General features: G+C 49.7%; 2 protein-coding genes across 3 annotated transcripts in view; one reads left to right on the top strand and one right to left on the bottom strand.

Moving 5' to 3' along the window:
- Nucleotides 1-24,002, bottom strand: part of LOC144171883 (uncharacterized) — a 65,818-nt gene that overhangs the window by 23,292 nt on the left and 18,524 nt on the right. Inside the window, exon 2 of one of the 2 annotated variants that reach the window (XM_077700995.1) lies at nt 10,924-13,832. The exons of the other annotated variant lie outside the window; for it this stretch is intronic. Within the exon in view, the coding sequence (XP_077557121.1) occupies nt 11,828-13,810 (1,983 nt within the window). The 5' untranslated portion in view covers nt 13,811-13,832 and the 3' untranslated portion in view covers nt 10,924-11,827. Of the gene's footprint in view, nt 1-10,923; nt 13,833-24,002 lie in introns of those variants that run through there. 2 annotated transcript variants of the gene reach the window in all.
- On the top strand, nt 5,128-5,995 carry LOC144178121 (uncharacterized). The gene has a single exon (XM_077705662.1). It carries the CDS (start codon nt 5,128-5,130, stop codon nt 5,551-5,553), a length of 426 nt encoding a protein of 141 aa, XP_077561788.1. The 3' UTR covers nt 5,554-5,995.

The raw sequence follows: 24,002 nt of genomic DNA, 5'->3' as shown, positions 1-24,002 counted from the left end.
AAACCGGCGGCCACACCGCTTCCGTAAACCAGCCTATAAGGCTCAATAAAGTTATTCCTCCTCCTTTAGGTTGTTAAAACGCAAACAATTCGTTTAGAGAGAAAGGGGGTTAATGTACCGACGATGACAGCCTGGCAGGCTGCCTGACCTGTTACGCCAGATGGGAAGGATATGATATGACGACGTAAAGCTCACAAAGTGAAAAATAAAATAAAATGAAATATGAAAAAGTTGGAGCACACAAGTTTGTAGATTGGAAACGACCGCATGTGCAGAGTATAGCGCTCAAGCTGCGAAAAAAAAGCAAAAGGAATTTGATTAAACGGCGTTGCATTTTGATATTGCATAGGCTGTATAAGAAACGAAATTAGAAAGAACCCTGGTACGGTGGGTGATTTCGAGTTTCGTCACACGTGTGCACTCCTGGGAGCATACTACCTCCACGTAAAAAGATGTGAGCACATTGAGGCTCCACCTACAACCCCAGAAGCCGACAAATATTTTCCTCTGCCAGTTTAATTAACAGTACACACTGTTGAGACGAGCGATTTGTGACACAGCTGACACAGCGCGAACCATTATTCACGTATTAGGCCTGCAGTGTATACCTTCAAACACGCGGCCATGGACGCGTTGTTGACCTTTTTAAAACTGGCGCCCGTGAACTGCGCACTTCGCCGAGAGCGTGATTGGCGCCATGCAAAAGCGCGCTCGATTCGCTGTCATTTTCTTTTTAGATGCAGAGCATCTCATTCACTCGCCTTGTCCCTCCGGCGTCGTCATCGGCGTTGTACGCCCCTCCCCCATTCTCCTCGCTGCGCCAGCTGCGCTCTCCGCTCTCCGCCGCTCACCCCCTCTCCTCTGCGATAGCGAACACTCTCTCGCGAGGGGCATTGGATTGAATTCGATTGGATTGGATTGGATTAAAGTGGATTGTGTTGGATTGTGTTGCGTCATAGCCGCGGCAGATGCGCTGGGGCCGGCGCATGTGCAGTACTCTCTTCCGCGGTTTCCTCTCCTTCGGGCGCGCTGCGCATATAACTGGTGTGCCGTTCTCCGGCGAAGCAACAACCACGCTTGGCTCAAACACCTAGAGTCCACGCCGCTTTACAAGTACGCCAACGTCGTCATCGACTGGGACCGGCTTACGCAGTCCCCTCAACGTTATGCGCGCTATAAAACGCGGTCCCTTCGCCGCTGCGCCTATGCGTCGCATCTACACAGGGGTTCCCGCGAGGGGAGGTGGGAGTTTTTTCTCTCGTGGGTTTTCGTGAACGTAACGCACGACTGGAACAGTGACCATGCTGTTTTCCGCCTGAAAAAACGTGCCTTGTACGTGTTCTACGTGTAAAACATCGGCGTGTATTGGCTCCTTCAATTACAGCAACAGGGATAACAAACACTTCTACGTCATGTATGCGGCGGTGATCGCCAGAGAAAACAGCAGTTCACATATTGACGTAGAGAGGCTCGCCCGAATATCAAGTCTTCAAAGCCGAAACGTACGTGCTTTTGCTTTCGGGTGCGTTATACACTTATACACTTTAGCATATCAGAAAACGCTGCAGCATTGCTTTCTCTTCACGCGCCGTAAGGGCGTTCAGGTCACATGCGCGCCGACAAGTTTTCATGTTAACATGCCCTTACATATAACTTATTACTTTCTTTACGCGAAACATACATTTAAGGCCCCTAAAAGTGCGCGCGTTTTTTTTTTTTTTCTTTCTCCTCCGTTCACTGCAGCCTCCGCGGCAACCCAGCGGCTGCCATGATTTGAAGCGCAACAAAAACACACGGACGAAGAACAGTGTAGACGAGACAGGCGCTAACTTCCAACTACTTTTATTCGGCTACGCATGTGCTTCTATCCCTAGGAAAAAAGGCGGCGAGAAAGAAGGAGCGTGCACATACACAGATGATAACAAAACCAGATATGTCTACAGTACTTTTTTTCAGAAAAACCATTTCGCTACTATACAGGGCAATCTAAGTATCACTTATACAGTCATTCGCCCTCTCCCTGATATAAAACGCTTCGGCTAATTCCCTCGCAGCCCTGTTCTTGCTTTTGTTCAGTATGCTTATATCTCCCAACCGTGGCTCACAACCGCAGGCACGAGAATGGGTGGGCAAATGTGCTCCATTATCTTTTCCAAGGGACAATTCATGTTCCCTGGCTCTCTCGTTGACGCACCGGCCCGTTTGGCTAACGTAAGACCTTCCGCAAGATAGTGGGATTTCATATACAACACCGACTGCACAGTCGACATAGCGATTTGCGTGTTTTTTCCCACATTCCTTCTTCCTGCGTTCACCCGATATGTGCGAGCACAGGCGCGCAAGTTTACACGGGGCGGAGAATGCAAGGTTGATCCCGCATCTTTCGGCGACCTTCTTCATTTTGTGGGACACTCTGTGCATGTACGGCATGACATCCGTTTTCTGCGGGCGGGAGGTATCTTTGGCCTTCTTCGCTCCTTTCACTTTTTTGAGCAACGTTTTTGCCAAAGCGACAACGACAGTGCCAGGGAAACCGGCCGAGTGAAGCCTGCCAACCTGATTGAGAAAACTGTCCTGCATCTTGTGAGCACACGATTTTTGTAATGCGGATTCCAGAGTCAGTGAAGCGATATTGCCCTTTTCACTGTTTTCGAATGTGCCGATTCATAGGGCAGCAGTTCTTTCTGAGCGCGTGGATTGTACCACCAACAAACATGGTCTTCAGAAAACCTCATGGTAATGTCTAAAAACTGTAATTCATTGCCAACAGGTACTTCATGGGTAAAAGCTAGGCCTTTCCCGTGTCGATTAAAAAGCTCTAAAATCTTCCCTACCGTGCCAAGGTGCGTTTCCGGGGTTAGTTTCTTTAAAATCACTAAAAAATCATCAACATATCTAAAACGATAAGAACAAAATTAGAGTCAAGAGCATCATTAATGGTTCGGTCTAGACTGCTTAAAAAGATGTTGCACAGAACCGGCGCTACACAGGACCCGATACAAATGCCATGACGTTGTAGGTAATGCTTTCCGTTAAAAGAAATAAAAGTGGAATTCAGATAAAACTCGAGTAGTACCATGAAATTGGCAACCGACATTCCAGTGGAATTCTGGAACTGCACCGCTCCACTCTCATCAATTCAGGACTGTACAGAAGCGAGCAAATGTTCGTGCAGAATGGAGTAGTACAGGTCTGTCACGTCAACAGAAAAGCCAAACCCAACTGAACGGTTATCTTTCAACACTTGCAAGACATCAACACTGTTTCTAGTAGCAAAAGGGTCATCAATGTGCAGAGAATTCAGGTGTTTCTGGAGAAACCGGCTCATTTCTTACTGCCATGACCCTCTTTCACTGACAATAGTCCTAATGGTGTCCCCGATTTATGAGTCTTTGCGGAAAAAAACACATTTAGTTTGTTGTCCTTGCTGCCTTTCACGGATTTCTTGAGATACTGCAGATTCAAGTCCTCGCACATCGCTAACGCTTTTTCCTTGACTCGAGAAGGCTTCACTTTCCGCTGGGCAAAGTTCTTTGTGATCGCAACTAGGGCTCTTTCGTTGAATTCGCCAGACGGCATCACCACAAAGCACCCTTCTTTGTCGGACTGCAGAAGGCGCAGGTCGTTTTCTTGAAAAAAGGTGACCACATGCGCGTTGGAATTCCGTGAGTTCCGTGGGCGTTTCTCGACGGTCTTTGCTAAGCAGTACACCCCATCATCTGTGTATGTGCACGCTCCTTCTTTCTCGCCGTCTTTTTTCCTAGGGATATAAGCACATGCGTAGCCGAATAAAAGTAGTTGGAAGTTAGCGCCTGTCTCGTCTATACTGTTCTTCGTCCGTGTGTTTTTGTTGCGCTTCAAATCATGGCATCTATTCACCAACTAGCCCAGCAAGTTCTTCTCAACCCAGCGGCTGCCAGTATGGACAGTGAGTGGCCAGTAAAGAAACCATCAGTGGCAGGGGCGCGTTTCTTCAATGAAAGTACGCAAGCGCGGAGTCATTGTCGTACATGTTTGCCTATATTAATGTTGCAGCAGCTTACCTCGAACAATGACGGGTTGCCTTCTGCAGACTTGAGATTCGTTACGCGCTATCTCCTGGTGTGAGCTGGAAACTTTGGATGCTTCGGCATTCACAGCTGGTCCTTTTATGGAGCGAGTGACCTGCTTTTTTTAAAATGGAAGAGAATCCCGCGAACTCAAAGCGAGCACACGAGTCTGGTGCCTACAGCGAAAGGACACCGACGACTGCGTTTCCACAAACTGGGAAAGGATACCGCGTTCTTTCTTTCTTCCTTTTTTTTTTTTTTCTAATGACGAGTGTGCCCCGCGAGAGGCAGAGAAAAGAATGAGCCCTGAGCGTGTGGTAGCACCTTTCACGGAGCGATGGGGTGGAAAGACAACTCGAAGACGTTTTTGTTGCCACGCGCGACACCACGCACCATTGCGCGGCGGCTTTTAATCTTTATTCCTCTCCCTTTTCTGACATTTTTTTTACTTACCCGCGCTTCTGAATGGCTCGAAACATAAAAGCGAAAAGAAAGGACGGGACAGAAGCGACAAAAGACCCCAGCAGATGTTAAGGGGGCTCTGCAGGAGCGCACGTAATGAGTCCAAGTTGATGGTTGGCGATTGCTTCCTCTATGGTTGACGCACGAATCGCTGATAGCAGCACGATCGCTGCCACGTTGACAAGACAGCCGCCGAGTGGTCCAATGCACTGTATGGACAGAATTCTTTACGATAATTAAGGATTCGATATGCGGCCCGATTACACGAGCCTACGAGTTGGTGTGAGCGGCCACCGAGCAGCAGCAAAGACAAGTATTAAAATGAAGGATAGTTGAGAGAGTTACTTTACAGCTCCATAATGCGGGCGGATGGGCGGAAAGTAAAACGTGTGCTCACGGTAATTTCTCCTGCTGCTCCTTCCCGCAGCAGTTATAATTTATCCATTTATTTCCAGCACGAACGTGCGACGCTCGCACTGCGGCGGCTCGAGCCCCGACACGAGCACGCGTGAAGAGGACGAAAGCAGTGCGGGCTGCATGGCCAGAGGCTTGACCGGCAGCGTCGGGCGCCGCTGCTGAGCCTGCCAGCCAGAAGAGCCTCTTCCCGGCGGCGACCATGGGCTCCCGGTCTCCCGACAGCCCGTTCGAGGTGCCGCCGATGCTCGCGAGTGCTCCGGCGGTGCTGGCCGTCACGGAGGAGCCGAGCCGGGAGGAGCCGCCGGACGACAAGCACGTCGAGGCCGAGCCGCGCCAGAAGGGGTCTGGGCTCACCCGGCTCATCACTCGCATCCACAGCGAGCTCAGGGCGCGAGTGGTGGACAAGAACCGGTGCAACGTGTTCACCATCGCCGCGAGCCGCTTCAACAGGCTCGCCTCCTGGATTCACGCTTGCCGGCTGGCGCGCAAGGCGCCCCTGGGCGGCCATGGCGTCCACGACCCTTACGGCACTCTGCGCTCGGAGGAGGACTGGTCGACGTCCATGGCTTCCGCGGAGCTGACCACAGCACACGGCCCAGGTGACTTCAAGGACGTCGAGCTGTGAGCCGGCTCGGTCTGCTCGACAGCCGTCTGTCCTCGCCCAACATTGAACGGCGCGGACATACTTACGTTCGGTCAGAAACTAGCACGCACGGAGGCGCACAAAGCACTCGGAACTGTCGTTTGGTTGTGCTTCCAGACACCGCTCTTCCCGTATCGCTGACTCGAACGCTCTGGAGATGTTTTCTGTTCGAAGTGCAAGATGTTTAAGATGTAGGCTCGTGTGTGTTACGCTCAGACTATCCGCGGACGCTGCTTGGTGAACCTGAGGACCTTGGGTTGACGAACTAGCTGCAACTTCTAGCTAATGTTCACAATAGCATTTTTTTTTTTTTTACTGGTCTGGAGCAGTTTCATGTACACGTCTCATCCGGTTGCGAGGCGCCCCGCATCATCGTGCACAGCTAGCATCTCTTCACAGCTTGACTCGCCGAACGACAGGCGGCTCGTACAGAGCAGACCCTTGCATTAAAATGCAATCCTACTGAGCAGAAACTGCATTGATCGATTGATTGTAGGTTTTAACGCACTGACGCAACACAGGCGATGAGGCGCGCCGTATTGGAGGGCTCCGGATTAATTTTGACCACCTGGGGATCTTTAACGTGCGCCGAAATCTCGAATCACGGGCGTTTTTGGAAACTGCATTCCGTTTCTAAAACACCACTCATTGCATTCAAGAGCATTTAGTTGTTTCTGATGCTCTTTTTCCATCCTATTTTATGAAGACAACGTAGTCAAGCGCGTCAAAAAATGATATTGCTACTAAGTTTTGTTAAGTATAGTGATAGTACACTGCAATGCTCCCCGGCCCCTTTCCCCGGCCTGCCCTCCCGAGCGTTCGGCTTCTTTATATCCTCACCAGATACGTTTCGTATCCCTATATGCATGTACAGTGCATGTTAAAAAAAACGAATTCTGGAATTACCGCTCCGAGTCTACAGGCCTTATGCATCGATTTGACGGTTGGCCGCAGATTACTCTAAATCAGCCGAGGTTCTTTAATGTGTGCTAAAATATCATACAAGCGGGTGGTTTCGTAATTTTCCGCCATAAGTACTTCACTGACTAAAGGGCATGCGACACTGCGAAGTAGCGCAGCATACCTAGTCCGTATAGCCACCGCAGCCTGTACCATTTCCTCCGATTTTTTGAGTTCACACGAACTCTTGCTTTCTGCGCCACTCGAAGCTACACATATAGCTGCACGAAAGTGTTACCTTGGTTCATTTTCGTTTTCCAATGAATATAATCATGCTTCACACCTCCGATAGTACTTTAAAAAACAGCCGGCCATATTTATCATCAAACTCCAGGCCACAACTTGCGTGTTCAGCCGATAGAATTCCTGCTTTTTTGGAAATATTTACGTGCGCGTTTGTGGTTTGGTACACCTGTGGGAATGTCAAACTCCAGCCCACAACTTGCGTGTTCAGCCGATAGAATTCCTGCTTTTTTTTTTTTTTTGAAATATATACGTGCGCGTTTGTGGTTTGGTACACCTGTGAGATTGTCAAACTCCAGGCCACAACTTGCGTGTTCAGCCGACAGAATTCCTGCTTTTTTTTTTTTGAAATATTTACGTGCGTGTTTGTGGTTTGGTACACCTGTGAGATTGTGAGCAATGGTCCCACTATTTAATCTGCTCCGCCAAGATATAGAGCAGATGAATGAGCACTCAGCTATATATGCATTGCATCTTTCACCTGTACGTGTACACAAAAAATTACCACTTCGACTGAGTCGGGCAGCTCCCGATTTTTTTCCACAACACCGTTCACAGAGCTCCGTTCCACCTTGTCCCGTCTACCGCGGTGTTATCGCTTGAATGCGTATAAAGGATATACACGGGAGCCCATGGTCGGCGGGCGCTCAGCTGAGAGCGAATGAGTGCGTGCTTCCCGCCGCAGTGAATTAGTTCCGCGGGTTGGCCCTCGCCATGCTCGCGCATTCGTTACGGGAGGGGGGGGGGGGGGGGGCTCTCTTCGCCGTGCCTGCGCGCTCAGGCGCAGTCAGGTCCCGGTCAGCACGGTAACCACGAAACAGACGAGCATACGGAGTGCTAAAGCCCTCACCTGTCTTGTGATCTGTGGGAGGCTTCACGAAAGAAGCTTCACAAAAAAGGCTTCACGAATTTCTTGCGAAACCTGCAGAGGCAGGCTAATAGTGCCTTCGCACTAAAGCTGTTTTGATTGATTATGAGGTTTAACGCGCCGGCGCAACGCAGGCGATGAGGCGCGCCGTAGTGGAGGGCTCCGGATTAATTTGGACCACCCGGCATCTTTCACGTGCGCCGATATCTCGAACACACGGACGTTTTCGTTCTTTGCCTCCATGAGAAAAGCGGCCGCCGCGGCCGGGAATCGAACCCGCGTCCTTGAGCTCAGACACACAATGCTTTAGCCGCTGAACCAGTGCGGCGGGTGCACTACAAATGGTTCAACACAAACGAAAGCGCTGTGAACGGAGTTGTGAAAGAAATCGGGAGCTGCTCGACGGGAGCTCCGGACTAGGGGTTCCTTGGGGATTCTAATAAAGTTACTTTCTTCTCCGTCGTACTAACGAGTGTAGCAGTATCAAACGGCCGTCGTGCCGAAGGCAAGTTTCCCCCCGCTTCATGCGCGCCTATACACACAGCTTAGATAGCTACTGTTGAAACATTTTAGTGCGAAAGCACTATTAGCCTGCATCTGCCGGTTTCGCAAGAAATTCGTGAAGCATGTTTTGTGAAGCTTCTTTCATGAAGCCTCCCATATTTTCAAGTTTACGAGGCACGCGAGGGCTGACGCGCAGCAGATGGAGGCGGAGACACGAGCATGAGAAGGTCCGGCGTCATGCTTAACGTCACGCTTTGATGTATAACGCCAACTGGTGCCCGCAGTTTGACGTAAAAAGGGTACTGGTTTTAGTGGCACCGGTTGACGGCGTCAAACCTCAAAGCGTGGCGTTCGTCTTGGTACGATTAGGATTAACGTAAGGCAACCTCTAAGTTGAGCCTAACGACGTGCCAAGCAACGTTGTACTTATTGTACGTTGAGCTGCGTGTACCGGTCGAAGTTAGCCCTAAAAGCGAAATATTTTCGCCTAGTGGGCTCACACCCGGCAGTTGCTGCTGCTAGTCCAGCAACGTGATTTATACCCACAGCAAAGCACATGCCCACAGTGGAGTGTTGGACGGCGCTTTATACGTCTGGTGCATGCTGGGGCATACATCAAACAATCAAGAAATCAGTCAATACCTTTGAGCGCAACCACTACGAGGGTTGACCGAAGTGATCTGCGTGTACTCTGAAGCCTACAGAAGTGTTACAAACTTATGCAGGAACACGTACTTACTCGCCGTGGGGTATTGAATGTCTTATAAGCTGGAATATCACTCATGATGTTTCGTGGTTGGCTCAGCCAAACCGTCTACCGTTTCTTACAGCAAAGCAGTATATTCCGAGGGTGGCAGGATGTTTAATGTCGTGCGGCGACGACGACGACGACGTCGTCACTCACTCACTCACTCACTCACTCACACATACACACACACGCACGCACGCACACGCACGCACGCACGTACGCACGCACACACACAAACCACGCTTCAAACCGGCTGCACCTCACAATACAGGGCCAAGACACCTTGCTTTGGGACACCCGACGAGTCTGTACAGGAGCCCTGGTTACTCCACGCGAAACAACCACCTTGAGTTTCCCTACCCTGCACCCCTCCAAGACTTGCACGCCCCCGGCAAATGACGCCACTTCAGCCAGAGAGAACCTCTCCCATTGGCACAATCAGCACAACGCCAATGCAGTATTTACTGACGCCGCTCTTAATGGATTTCGTCTGGCCTTGGCCTGGTACAAACCCTCGACCAGAAAAGCCAGACGTTACGTCTCAACACTGGACCACACAACACCTCCACAAGCAGAACTTTTGGCTATCTGGACAGCTCTGAGGGACAACACCGGGCCTTCCGTCATATATACAGACTCATTTGAGGCACTACGTAGCATTGAGAATCCAAAAACAGACGACGCCACTGCTCAACGCACCCGCCAGATACTCCAGCACAAGCAGAGGAACGACGTTGACGCCAGGGTCAGCTGGACGCCGGGACACGTCGGGGATCGCGGGGGTGGTAACGAGGTGGCACATGGTCTTGCCACCTCACAATCTGGAGTTATACCTGTACATCTCCAGCCTCTCCTGCTCGGATCTCCCGACCTCCGCGACCACCCCTACGCGAACTCCCTGCCAGGCGGCCACTTCGAAATGGCGCGAGTACGACGTTACCTCCGGTTTCTTCACCGCGAGAGATTAAAAAGCATTACCCCTCCACAAATCTTTAAGAATTTACCCCTCAGCCGATCGCAAGAAATATTTATTAACAAAGTACTTGCCAACACGGCCACTACACCTCATTTCATCCATTATTGGCAGACACTTGCTGACCGGAAGAAGGGCATTGGCACCGCTGCCCCCTGCACATGTACCTTCTGTCACACTGTGTGTGAAGCAAACATGGACCATCTTGTTCTGCACTGCTCCGCTTTTGATCTTCATAGACTGATCCATAGTGTTTTTCAAAATTCAGATATAGAAGCATTACATAGGGACATTCTCGAACATCCTCAACACCTGGTGACCTTAGCCGAGTTTGGCGTTGCCAGTGGCCTGGCGAGCGTGATTTAGTGGGCGTCTACCTCCCTCCCTATTCCCCCTCCAGCGACCTTCGGTCCTCCCCTTCCTAATAAAAGAATTTATCATCATCATCTTCCTCGAAGGCCTGCCCCTGAAGCGTATCCGGGGATTGGCCTTAATATCCGTGCTTCATCTTCCTCCAAGTGAAGCCCTAGTTTCATACCGACTCATGCAACATGCATTTGTCGGGGAATTGGCCAGGAGCTAATGAAGTTCTCCAAGCACCATACTATACATAGGAATGCCACTATGCGCCACGCCGCGCTTCGCCTTCCTCGAGCTCATACACACTTATGCAACAACACTTGTAGAGGATTGGCCAGAAAATAACGCTTGGATGGCGCCAGAATTTATATTTTTTAATAATGGCGGTGGGGAGGGGGACCAAGTGTTCACTTCATCTTTGAGGTGGGGTAGTCCTGAGGCCGGCTCTGCGAAGAAACGGTGCACTGACCCCCGCCGTTTTACATGCTCCTTTGCGCCCTTGAGCGGGTGCTCCCACTAGGATCCATCGCGTGATTTTCCATCGTTTCCCGCCCCTCCAAGCGACTCCCCAATCCAAGAATACATGCATTTGTATGCCAACACCTCGTCGCTTCAAAACTACGCCCATCTTTTTCTTCGTTAGACTCTCAGTGGTTCTTCAAGCGAACTTTTATTTTCGAAATCATTTGTGTACAGAAATGAACAAGGAATAGCAGCACAAGGTAAAAAGTGTTCATAACAGCTCGCTGCATCTCGAACTGTGGCACTGCTGTCGAAAACATAAAACTATGCGAGGTAGTTACAGAATGAAGCCGTGCCAGGCACTGGAAGGAGGACACCTGCCTCTGCAGTGGAATAAAAGAGCTCCAACGGTGTTTGCAAAATACATTTTTCGTTGCAGGCAGGTATCTTGTTTTTCGAGATACTCCAACGCGATATTTGGTGCCCATCGGCCCAGAGTTCTCTTCTATTTCACTAGGGGGGAACCGAATGCATTGCCAGTTTCTTCTAGTTCTTGTGCTTCCACTACATTCAATTGGAAGACCCTCCAAGTACATCGAGCGTGTGGTGACGTATCACAGGGAACGTGTAGTTGCAGCGACCCCGTTGATTTAAAGCAGCAGCACACGGCCACAAGACTCCTCGTAGGAATGTGAGCGTAAAGAGCTCTAGTGGGGAGGTATTTGTCCTCACATCTTGCCGTAAGAAGTGCATCACGTTCAACCTTTCTGTGCCTAAAACAACAGACGCCTGTACAGAACCTTGAGACAGCTGTCTTCTTAAAAATACTCCGTTTTGCATATGAATATCCTAGACACTTCCAGGGTGATTGTACTCGCCCCTTTTGATCCGCGGTTATCTTTGCCTTCCTTTTGGAACTTTGAAAGCAACGTCTCCCCACTGCTGTCACAGTAAAGGTCAGATGGTGACAACTTCGCTGTAATTTCATCAGTTATGCGTAACAAGCTCTCTGCATTTCTTTGACCACCATGAATTACAGTTGACTGCTTCCTTTTTTTGTTTTTTTAGTCAGTACAACTCCTGTTGGTGACGACATGTCTTTAGTGCTTCTTTGACCAGCTCCTGTTTTTCCTTAGATTTAGCCTTCTTCTTTGACAACTGGGACAGGGCTAGTGGTGCTGCGAATTGCATGCACCTCATCGCTGCTTTGTTTATGCTCAGTCCTGGGCTGAGTAGGCTCACTGTTGGTTTTCATTGGTTTGTTGTTCATTTCTTTCAGACCAGCGCTAGGCTGTGCCAGCTCATTGCTGATTTCTTCCAGCTCAGCACTGGGCTTTGTCCGCTCACTGTTAGCTTCGGTGAGGTCATGACTGGTTTCTTTCAGCCCACTGCCGGCTTGTGTCGGCTCGTTGCTGATTCCTTTCAGCTCACTGTCAGTTTCTGTCAGATGGCCGGTTTCCTTCAGCACAGTGCTCGGTTGTGTTAGCTTACTGTCGGCGTTTTTCGGCTCGCTGCTTCTGCCTTTAAGCTCAGACCTGGCTTGCACCAGCTTACCACAGGTTTTCATTTGTTCACCGCGGCTTGTGCTGGATTTTTGGTTGAATCTTCGGAAGACGAGCGTCTTCTGTCCTTGCGCTACACTCGCGGTGTGCTTCAGTTCCACATTTCTGGCGCCGTTCATAACCGATTTCAAGCGGCCCTTAACTGTTGCCCTGCAGTAGTCTCGAACCTCTGGTGCAGCGCTCTCCATGCACAGGTGCAGAAGACCCGGATCCATCCGATCGATGTACTTCATCAGCTTTCCTGCAAATTGCATTGCTCGCTGCTTAGCTGGGACAGCACCAGCCTCCAGTTTGGCCCCCAAAAACGTCATCTTCAGCGAAACTTTGTTAACCGACGACAAGTCGAATATGGCAGGATGCAGGTGAAACAGGTCTATGATATCCAGTCCGGGATAGACGCTCTCCAAGTAATCCTTGCAGGTCACCGGTGCGGCCCCCGCTGTGCGAGAGATGTAGGTGAAGCTGATGGCACTCGAACGCGACGTGGCACCAATGTCCCTAAGGAGGTCGATGTAATAGGCGACAGCCAAGAGCTCGGTGTCGGTACTCCACTCATCCCCTTTCCACGCCGGATACGTTTTCCGAAGCCACACCTTAGCGTCAGCCTCGTCAAAATGGAACATGGTGGGGTTACGCAAGACGATGTCTTTCACCTGCTGAGCACGTGCTTCATTGCTGAAAACACCCTGGACTACTGGAGACAGCGAGTACTTCACTGACGAAGCAAGCTCTATGAGGGCTACCTTTGCAGGTTGTTCGTCACCAGCTTTACTTTGCATTTGCAGTTGCTGCCTTAGAAACACGGCTGTCCCGTAGCATGTGTCCGGATTCTTGAGGAACACGCAGCCCTTACTGGGTTTCGTTGTGGTGAAGTTGACAGGGTTCAGCAGAAAAAACACGTTGAGGTTTCCGTGATACCTCTGACGTAGCAACTTTTTTTCCTCCTTCGTCATAAAACAAACGTACATTGACAGCATGTGTATGTTACAGGGCTTGTCCTTCGTCGCCCCGATCTTGTGCAAGAGATCGATGAAAAAAGCATTCAGACTTTGTTCTTCAACGGATGCCGCCAGACTCTTCTGGTGCAGGGCTGGCGTCAGCCATAAGCGGTTGTTGTCTTCGTCAATGAAGAAGTCATCTGGATGTGTCTTGACAAAGAGTGGCAAGCAGTTGTTGTATATAACGAGAAGGTGTTCAGCCATAGCTTTCGGGAGGGCGGGCCACTTTCTGGCGCTGCCCTCCACCTTGAGGCAGCCGCCCGACTCTTCGACCCGCAGGGCAAGGTACCTGACCAGCCACGCCTCCAAGGCTGCCCCGTAACTTGACGGGAACACCCTGTCTCGCTCAGGGTCGTACCGGAAGTAGAACGGGTCTTCTCGCACGAAGGCACGGAACCTGCCTTCGGCTTCGGGGACGAGGTACAAGGTTGTCAGCTCTTGGTCGGCCAGGCGACTGCACATGGCTGCCAGGTCGCGTACTGTCCACCCAGACGGTGACTGGTAGATGTGAAGCATCTGCCACAGCCCGGACTGCAGGTCCATTAGTTCCTCCAGCGCCATGTCCTGTCGTGGAGGGCCACACCTGCAACACACGAGGAAAACCCGACTCTTTGACTACAGCATCAGTGAACCCGGCTTTACAGATTGCAAAGACGCATCTTCAGTTGAACTTTTTCACTTGCTTGCCTTTCTTTTGGCACTTTTCGCATAACTTATAGGGTGGCGTCAGCTGGGGAGTAAACGCCCACCAACCCCTTGCCAGATGTGCCGCGTATGGTAATAGCCGACAGTAGTTCATAGGGGTACTTTCCGCACCCCATCGTCGCCGGTATCGCGGTGCACGTGCTGCAGAAGCTGACGTGATGAGTGTTCAAGTGGCAGCACAACTGGTAGCAGACAATGTCGCCATGGCAACGGCTAGGAGCGAGCCGGCAGGCAGAGAAAAAAAAAACGGAGGAGCACCGCCTTGCTTGCTCAGTCTATTTGCAGCATTGTGCAATAGACCCTTTGCAAGGGTCTATTGCATAACAAAGCAAAACAACAAAAAACTTGTCGCTCGCTTATTCAGTTGACTTGAATGCTTAGTGAAAGTGAGGTTGCTGTGCATGAGAGATGAGTTTCACGACGGCCCTTGTCCTCCCCATTCATATTTCACAGTTACGCAGTTTGGTCTTTTTATGTATTTGTAGAAAAGCAAGTATAGAAGGCTCACTAATCCCGTAAGTGGAATTGTTCACTGAGCAGTCTTCAAAAAAAAGAAGAAAGAAAGAAAACTAGTCGAACTGGGCTGGCAGCAGCGGCTCGCATCTTGTGCATCTCCAACTCTGCTTAATTATCGCTTTGAAGCCTCATATGTGTAAAAGTAATTCAGTCCCAAGGAATCTAATAACACAGAGTTATCACAATACCTGATAATTTTAGGTAAAGAAGCTTCCTTATAAGGTATGTCCACACTGATCAGTGAGTAGTATGCCTGCGCTTGTAAGTAACCTGCAGCAAGGCTCTCATTCATTGTCGACAGTGGATATGTAGTGCTTTGGTAAATTTTATCTGATGCTGTTGATTTATTCAGTGACATAAGGTAATATATCAGGAGAGGAGCAGAATGCAGGCAAGGGTGGGGTGTCGATGCACTTCCATCTGCTATTCAGTTTATCACTTCGATTTTCCACTTCATAACTCCACCAGTTTGCGTAATCATAGTAACTTTTAAGCTTGTTTGCGAGCTAAGCAAAATAATAACTTAACATTCACAGTGCTTCTGTGCCATCACACTCGCTGAAGGGCAGCTCCCTTAGACACTAGCAGCAGATTTCCTTCCAGTACAATTGAACCCGGTTATAGTGAACAGTACTAAGTCAAAAGCTCGATAAAAGTTCATCTGGTCAGGCATTATTTCAAGAAACAGCAAAACGAGTACAACAGCAAAAAGGACAAGCAATCAAGATGGAAACGTGAAACTTTTGGCGTGATGATCATGAGAAACCCCAATGCCATGAACCAGAAGGAAGGGACATTGCCAGCAATCTACTCAACATCATTATGCCACAAGCTTCATGGTAAAATCTTTATTGCTTGTTCTTTTTTTGCCGCATTGTAAACAAGGAACCTGTGGGGGTTTTGAAACATCTTCTGACATTTTTTATTTGGTGAGTGACTGCTTTACTGTTTATTCTTATAGTGAACATGTTGAAGTGTTAAAACCAGTTTGATATAGTGACTAATTCAGTATGTCTAAACCCACTTATAACGAACTCAACTTCTTTGATGCGTACATTATAAGAGGGCTTGCTATCTTCAATGTTGAGAATGACCTTACTGCAGACAAAGGTACATCTAGTAAACTAATTTGAACTTGAGGCCGCTTCTTAATGGCATTGAAAATGGTGCTATTGACACGACTTCGTGTGAACATGCTGTAATACACTTCCTTCAACATGACAGAAGCTCCAGTGAAAACAGCTGAGCAACCTACATACCTAACCCAATAGCAAATGTTTGCAGGTTAGATGAATCATCTATGTTGAATGTGTCTGCCTTGTTATGTCACTACAGAAATGTGAGGACAAGATACACACCACACAGGGTGGATTGCAAGTAATGACTCAAATGGATTGAAGAAACGAGTCTCGGTACAGGCAGTGTGCGACTCAAGGGAACATGTGGCGAATCGTAGGTATCAAAAAGGTAGGAAATTTCTTACTTTGTAGAGAACTAATACGGGATATTAATGCAAATAATTTCGTTGCTGGGGGTTATTGAATAACCCTCCCAGGTTTTTTGCACTACGTCTACTCATTTGAAAAGGACTTGTGTTTTGCAGATGCATGTTATCCACAAAGCAGCACATTGGTCAAGCAATCGAGCTTCTGTTGAACACGGTGCTTCACGCTTCTTAAGGGAGACAGGCAGTGTACCGGTTCTTCCTGCCCTGCTGTGACAAAGGAAAGCTGTGAAACAGGGTTAACTAGAAGCTAATAAACCAACAAGATAAAACAAAGACATTGTGAGCTATAAAAATTTGGCTTATCTGTAGGTTTTTAATTGAGTATATGCTATTGTTACTCGGTGTCAAAGTTTTTGCACGCCACAAAAACACAGAGAAAGTGCAGCGTTCAACTTAGTTTAACCTGACTGCCCACTTTTCTAAGCCACTGTATTGGTATTGAGTGCACAGAATTTTTGCGGATTGCAAGAACACGTGTATGTGATGATGCTCAAATATCAATTTTAGTTTTTAGGAACCCAAAAGAAGAAAAATAGGAATGGTGCAAAATGAAAGGGTTCAACATGCACAAGCGGCTTGTTAAATGGCAATAATGTCCTGTGAAGATTAGCTATGGAACTATTTGATATATTACGAGTTGATTCCATTGATGAAACGTCAGTAAACCATGCCGCAGTTTATTGCCATCGTGTGCCGATCTTTTCTTTTTCAAGTCTGCATAAACTTAACTTATTGTTGCATGTAGTCTCGTTCACTTAACCTTGTGTGAGTCTGTAATACCTAGTACATTTGGTAGCATTCAACAAACGAGCCCTTTTTGTTGTGCTTTTACATGCCTAACTTTGGCCGAAAGAGGCTTCATTTCAAAACAGAACACAGCGTTAAAAGTGTAAATTACGGAAATGAACTACATCTTGGTAACTCATCGAGTCATCACTGCAAAACGTAGAAATCTGTTTATGACTCAGGCTTAAAGGGGCCTTGCAGCGCTTGACATCGACTACTAGGAATGTATTTTGGGGTAAAGTCTATTGTCCCAGCAAACTCCTCCCGCAAGAATTATGAAAATCTGTTCACTATCACCGAACCTACGCGCGATGAGAAATTGCGCATAATCGTTCCCTCTCAACTCGACCGCGGACAACGCGACGAAAGCCACGCGCTCTCTCCCGGAGAGGGGGGCGGCTCGCGGTGTTTTCTTCCGCGGCCTTCGATACATCACAGGCCGGGGAGTTTTCTCCTTTTCTCCGTAAACGTATAGTGTACTAGAATTCTAGTACACTATAGTAAACGTGGAGGGGTCTATTTCCGGTTTGGTGCCACAAAAAAGCAGGCATGGGTACCTGCTCGCAAGCGCGCGCTCGGGCTGGTAGGGCGTTTCTGAAGCAATTGTAACGGTCTCTTCGTCGTCAAAGCATGCGCCCACTATCATCACAATGGGCCGCTGTGCCAGCGTCAGCATCGCGTGGCCACGACACGCACGACCAGCCACGCGCCAGAGAACACCCAGGGCCAGGTCACAAAGGGTTACAGCTTAATGAACAGGCGGATTCCTTGGCGCGATCGTCGCTAGATGGTCCTCCAGTTGACCTATGCCCTATTCCCTTCATTGTAGCAGGAGCACGGTTTCGTACCTACCAACGCTTAGCAAGAGTGCAGGAAGGAATCATCACTAATTTTGAAGATTATGTGCATTTAAAACATAATTGGAATACCCGTTTTTGTGAATCTCGACAATGCGAGGTCACATTAACTACCTTCAGATGTCGAGTCCCCCAACTCAACTTTTATATGCACCGGGCTGGTCTAGCCTCCTCTTCCCAATGTGCTGTCTGCGGTGATCAGGAGACTTTAGAGCACTTCCTATTGCATTGCCGTGGTTTTTCAATGATGAGGCAACGTCATCTTGCGACGCCATTGCGACGAATTGCCCTACCTACTTCCATGCCCGTACTACTATCTTTTGGGGCCACATCACTGGGATATTGTCACCGAGGGGTGGCTGCAGCCATTCATGCATACGTTTCCGAGAGCTTTGATTCTTGCATGTAGTTTTTTCCGGTCCAAAAAGCTCAGTTGTTCTACACAAAAATCCACTTACAACTTTCAACCAATTCCATTTTCTTTCTTTTGGCGTCTAAATAGCGAGGTGTATAAGTTTCCGGTGTTGTAAGCGGGCGCATTAGCCCTTCTCACGCCCGATTCCTGGCCAATCCCCCACGTGGGTATGAGCCAAGTCACCAGGAACAACAGCAACAACAACCCAGGCCTCTGCGCTGCTCGGCCGCATACCACAAGCGCTCCCCGACTCGCCGACTCCTGCTGCCGTCAAATCTCGTCGGCAAATAAATGTAGGGTCAGCCGCACGACTACATCGGCGCCCACATTAATTGGTGACCCGGACGTCGGCAGTATGGAGCCCCACGTCGTTTGCCCGCTGCCGCCCTACCCGGCCTTCGAGCGACCCTATCCCCGAGCCTGGTTCTTAAAAATGGAAGCGCACTTCTTCATCCGCCGCATCGACTCACAGACCGAGCGCTACCGCGTCACCACCGCCCTGCTTCCGGCCGACGTATACGCTGTGAGCCGCTAAAACATGGTGAGCGGCCCTACAACACGCTACAGGCCTACGTGATGGCGCGCCTCGCCTCGAGTCAACGTTTTTAGATTAGGTCAGTTGGCAAAGAGCGCGGCCTTCCAAGCACCGCGGCGCGGGCCGGTGCTGTCGCCGACCAGGCGGTGGCGCTGCGGTAGCGTTGAGATCGGTCTCGGCGCGTCGTCTGCTACTCCTTGCTTGGAAAGGCGCCGGTGAACGACCACCACACACCGTTAATGTTCTTCTTTGACATGCGAAATCCAACTTCGCTCTACTCTTACGCTTTAGTGACAAGAGCTTTACATTTTTATCGACATTATAACGAGAAACAAGCTCTACTTAAGAAAAAAAAAGGCAAGGCAAACACTGCACAGTCCGCTTGTCTTCGGCTGCTTCCCGTTCCATTTATTTTTCCCCAGTACGAGATCCTTTATAGCTCAATAATGTTTAAAGCATACCCGAACACGTCTTACACTTCTGAAACTGCGGGAAAGCTACAATAGTCAGCCATCTACTTGGAATCAAGAAAAGACGCCTCGGCATTTTTATGTATGCCGTGGAAGCAAATGCAGTAGGTACGTTTTCACAAGAACATATTTACAACCCCAACAAAACTGATCAAGTGAGCCGATTGGAAACCAAGTGCTGACGTGCGCGCTCAGCAAATTCTTGGTATTTTAACTGCGGACACGAAAAATTACGATTTGTTAAACAGCTAGCTTCGCTGTTAACAAAGAAAATCGAACCAATTATTAAACCAATGTTTTTTTTTTTTATTTCTCTGACAGGTATAATGTGGTTTCTTAAAAGAAATAAACGTTTTTTCTAGGATGAGAATGTTTGTCGTACTGCTATTCTTTTTTGTTGGTTCGTAAATCTGATGGACTATCTGTTAGGGTCACAGAAACTTTCATTCATCTTCTTGTAGTCCTGATATGCCAATTTTTTAAAGCGTTTAGCCTTCATTTATCTTCTTGTAGCCCTGATATGCCAATTTTTTAAAGCGTTTAGCCTTCATTTATCTTCTTGTAGCCCTGATATGCCGATTTTTTAAAGCGTTTAACCTGGTAGTTTTTCCGCCGAGCCATCGCTTATGCTTTCTTCTGCGTTGATTTTTCCTGCACGTTTCTTTTTGCAATCTACAGATAGGCAACACTTCTCAGTTTTGACTAGTCAGATTTATAAGAGGTTTAACGCGCCGACGCTTCACAGCTAGGCGATGAGGCGTGCCGTAGTGGAGGGCTCCGGATTAATTTTGACCACGTAGGGGAACTTTGACATAAGCTGAAATCTCGAACACACGGGTGTTCTCGCTTTCCGCCTCTATCAGAATAGCGGCCGCCGTGGCCGGAAATCGAACCCGAGTCCTTGCGCCCAGCTGCACGGCGCCTTGGCCACCGGGCAGCTGACAGCACCGGGAATATGTTGTGCCACACACACTTCATGCCCTTTCACGGCAGTTGTTGCGGATGAAACGTCTGGAAACAGGTAACATTTGTTCCGAGGGCTGATCTTTAAGACAACAATGTAGCGAATAAATGTTGCTACATTCTTCTGCCTAGTAAGCTGAGGGTGAATATTCCCATTTTGATCGCTGTAGCTACACGGCGGGACAAGCAAACCTGTTGAATTAACTTCAACCGACAAGTTTTGCCCCACTACTGCACCCTTCTCAATCAGCACAATTGCACCCAGAATCTTCGAGCTTGTAGAAGATAACCTAGGCGAAGCCTTCACATTCTACGATTGAAATGTCGGACATATGCTGAATTCCTGCATAACTGCGAACCACAGCTCCGTTACCAACGTACGTGCTGACATCGGCGCTTTCTACACCACTCGCGCCACTTACGCCAGTTTCCTCGCGCAAAGATCCATCATTTTGGCAGGACGCAACATAGGTGGGAACCACTGTCATCCATTTATGTCGTTTTCGGCATGACTTTGATGTCTTTGGTGGCGACAGATGCTCATGTGTCAGGGAAAATACGGGGCGCCGCGCCGTCCCTCAGAGTCCGCCTGCCTATCCTTACAGTTTGACAGTTCACGGCGTGTTCGTAACAGTTTACGATGTCTGAAGACTCACAATAAATGTCACAAACGTATGTTTATGGCGTAACCTTGAAGTTTTTCCGCGGAATCGCGCTTTCCCACTCCTTGAATCCGTCATGACCCTTCGGCGCTTTGAAGAAATGCCGCTGCACGGACTTGGCCGCTTCCGAAGCATACCCCGAATGGTAGCCCGGCGCGCAGCACGTCAACAAACCGCACCGACACTTCAGAGATCCACTAAAATATGTATGCACGATGACAACACAGAGCTAATACGTTAATACAGACGTGACGAAAAGGCGAGCGCCAACAGCACAGCGAAAACACATGGCCGGGGCGAGCTTCGCTCCCCAAACTAGATCTCAAAGCAACGCAAGCGCCACCTCTCGGAATGGCGACAAAATGGTGCCGCCTCTCGAGGCGCAGTTTGCAAACTGACCTAATCTAAAAACGTTGCTCGAGTCTTTCCCGCCACAAGGACGCTGAAACGCCCCCTTCCGCGGTTACCTCGCACGACGTACCGCACGACGGAATGGGAACCGTGCTGGCCTGCTTGCAGGCTCCCTCGCGCCCTGAAGACGACTCTCCGACCCAAGAGCGAAGAGACGTTCTACCACCACCCGGCTTCGCTGAACGTCATTCTACGGGCCAATCCAAGCCGGCTGCGCCCAGTCACTCCACTCAAAGTGCTTCCACCACGGCACTCAGTGCGGCGACCTTGCCACCCCGCCCACCGTTCTACCCTAAGAACCCCGAGGTGTGGATTATGCAGATGGAGTGCTTTTTCGACCTGTACCACGTCACAGCCCAGGAGGACCGTTACTCACTGATGTACGAGCTCCTACCATCAAGCTTAGCCTCCAGCTTGCCGGAGCCTGGAGCCCAGCCTTACGACGAGCTCAGGACCGTCCTCCTGACGCGCTACGGTCGGTACCTCAAACCACCCACGCCAGCCGCCCGGCCTTGCACCAACCCTGTCGGGGGCCTTGTTCCTAACACCAGCACGCTGGCGTCGGCGGTACCGCCCCGTGATGACACTACTACTACGACCACGCTATGCCCAGCGGACGGCAGCTCAGCGGCAACGATGAACGACTGCGCCTCACACCCCAGCAGTCTGTTGCCCACTGTGTCTACGCTGCCTGCCTGCTTTACGCAAGCACCGGGCTGGCGCCTGAACACACCGCCGTTACCACCCTTCAAACAAGCGGTTTCTGTGGACGTAAGCGCAGTTCATGCACCCAACACGCCGTGTTCGTCCTCACAACAGGAGATGCTGGCACGAGACGCTGCTTCGAGACGCATCTCGACCATATGTGATGTGGCTGACGCGTCCACTACACCTCCACTGCAGCCGCCTTACACCTAGGAAACGCACACTTCGTCACTGATTCAAAATCAGGACGGAAGCCTGTTTTCCGAAGAGCAGCCACCGTCCCATTCGACCTACCAGTACGAGGACACCGACGGTAATGACGGGGTCACAGAAAATCCTCTGGCACACGCAACAAACCCCACCCAAACGAATCCAAGGTGCAGCTTTACCATCCCCAGCATGACGCTGAGTTTGCGAGCCGCAAGTCCCGCACGTCCAAAGGATCAGCCACGAGGTCCATCTGACGAAAACGCACCCTATCTGGTCTCGAAGCGGCCCCCACCAACACTCATGTGCGCCGTCGTGCGTAAAAGTCGCCGCCGACGCTGCAAGCGCCCACCCCGAAGGCGGTCTGCTGCGCTGGTAAAACAGCAGGAATCTCACGTCGACCGCCTGCTTCGACTCTGCCAACGCCGGAGGCGCGTTCGCTGGATCCGTCGTGGTTTTCGGGCTCATCACAACCTGCTTTCGACCGGTTCCGCGTCAAGCATGCGAACCGACGCTGCGTCTGAGGCCATTCCCTTCACTCCAACTTCAACGCTTCTGCTTTCTTCAACGCCGTCGTGCTGTTTTACACCGGCACACTCACGATGTGGAACGCTGCACTTTCAGCGCCCACCTTTCCAGACCCGTCCCACCATCGGCATTAATTGGCACACCCGCGGCAGCCGGACATCGGTTCAGCCGATTCGTCCTCAAGACCAGCCCAGACCACCGGAGGCTACAATGCCCTCCGAAAGCAAGCTGACGACGTGGACTGTTCAAGGACCTTGACCTTGGACACACTTTCTACATTTACTTATGCAGCCTTCTTCATGCTCGTGCTACTAGTTTGTTGCTCATGTTCTTTTTTTCCTTTTGTCACGCTCCGCGCTAGGGGGGCAGCCCTGTAGCGGCCTCTTCGTCGTCAAAGCATGCGGCCACTATCATCACCATGGACCACTGTGCCAGCGTCAGCATCGCGTGGCCACGACACGCACGACCAGCCACGCGCCAGAGAACACCCAGGCCTCTGCGCTGCTCGGCCGCATTCCACGGGCGCTCGCCGACTCGCCGACTCCTGCTGCCGTCAAATATCCTCTGCAAATAAATGTAGGGTCAGCCGCACGACTACACCGGCGCCCACACAATAAACGTTTGTTGTCGAGTGGTCTGGTTGAAAGGGAAGTATTGAGCTCATCACAAACTCCGGGCGCACTCAAAACACAAAAGAAAAGGCAAAACTGCCTACAGGTTCAGGTATAGGAGAGGTTCGTACACAGCGCCGACGACGGCGGATCGTCACAGGAAATGCGAGAAATTAGCCGCGAAGTTGACCAGTGACAGCCGATCGGACAGCCATGGCCTCAATGACGTCGTTTAGGCCATGCCAGGGGTGCATAATGAGAACTGAAGAGAGCGCGGTTGGTTTTTCCGCGTCTTTCACAGCGATTTGCGCGCTCACCGCTTCACGGGCACGTGTAATATTTGGCTCACGTATTTCTGGTGTAAGCTAAGCTCAAAGAGCGTTGTAGGGTCCCTTTAATTCATGTATCTATAAAACTCTGGGGCCCATCTGTTTTTGTACACAGCTGTCTTGTTTTGAAATGAGTTTCATTTCGTGTGGGGTATACATGTTGTGTTCTGCCGTGAATCTGCTGCAATCAGTGTGACGCTAATTTTTCTGCAGCACCTCGAACTGCCCTTATCGAAGAACATAGCGCAAACCAGAGGGTCAAGAAAAAGGGGCATAAAGGTGTGAACAAGATCAAAGGTACCAACAGTTCAGGATACTACATGTGGCAGCAATGAGAAAAAAGAAAAGGTTGAAATAAACTAAACATTTGCTTCTATTCATTCAAACGAATCAAGACATATTTTCAGGTGTATTTTTCCAGTCGATAATAACATGTGGAAAAAAATTTAAACCGGTGTGCAGAATGATTGAAAGAATGGAAATGGTAATGAATAATATTTTGATGCATGCAGTTGCCTTGTATCTGGGCCAAATTTGTAGCATAAC

Source organism: Haemaphysalis longicornis, unplaced genomic scaffold (assembly GCF_048455015.1).
Source record: "Haemaphysalis longicornis isolate Haplotype H1 unplaced genomic scaffold, Haemaphysalis longicornis Haplotype H1 scaffold_1, whole genome shotgun sequence".
NCBI lineage: Eukaryota > Metazoa > Arthropoda > Arachnida > Ixodida > Ixodidae > Haemaphysalis > Haemaphysalis longicornis.
This window is presented reverse-complemented; position numbering and strand designations above follow the sequence as displayed.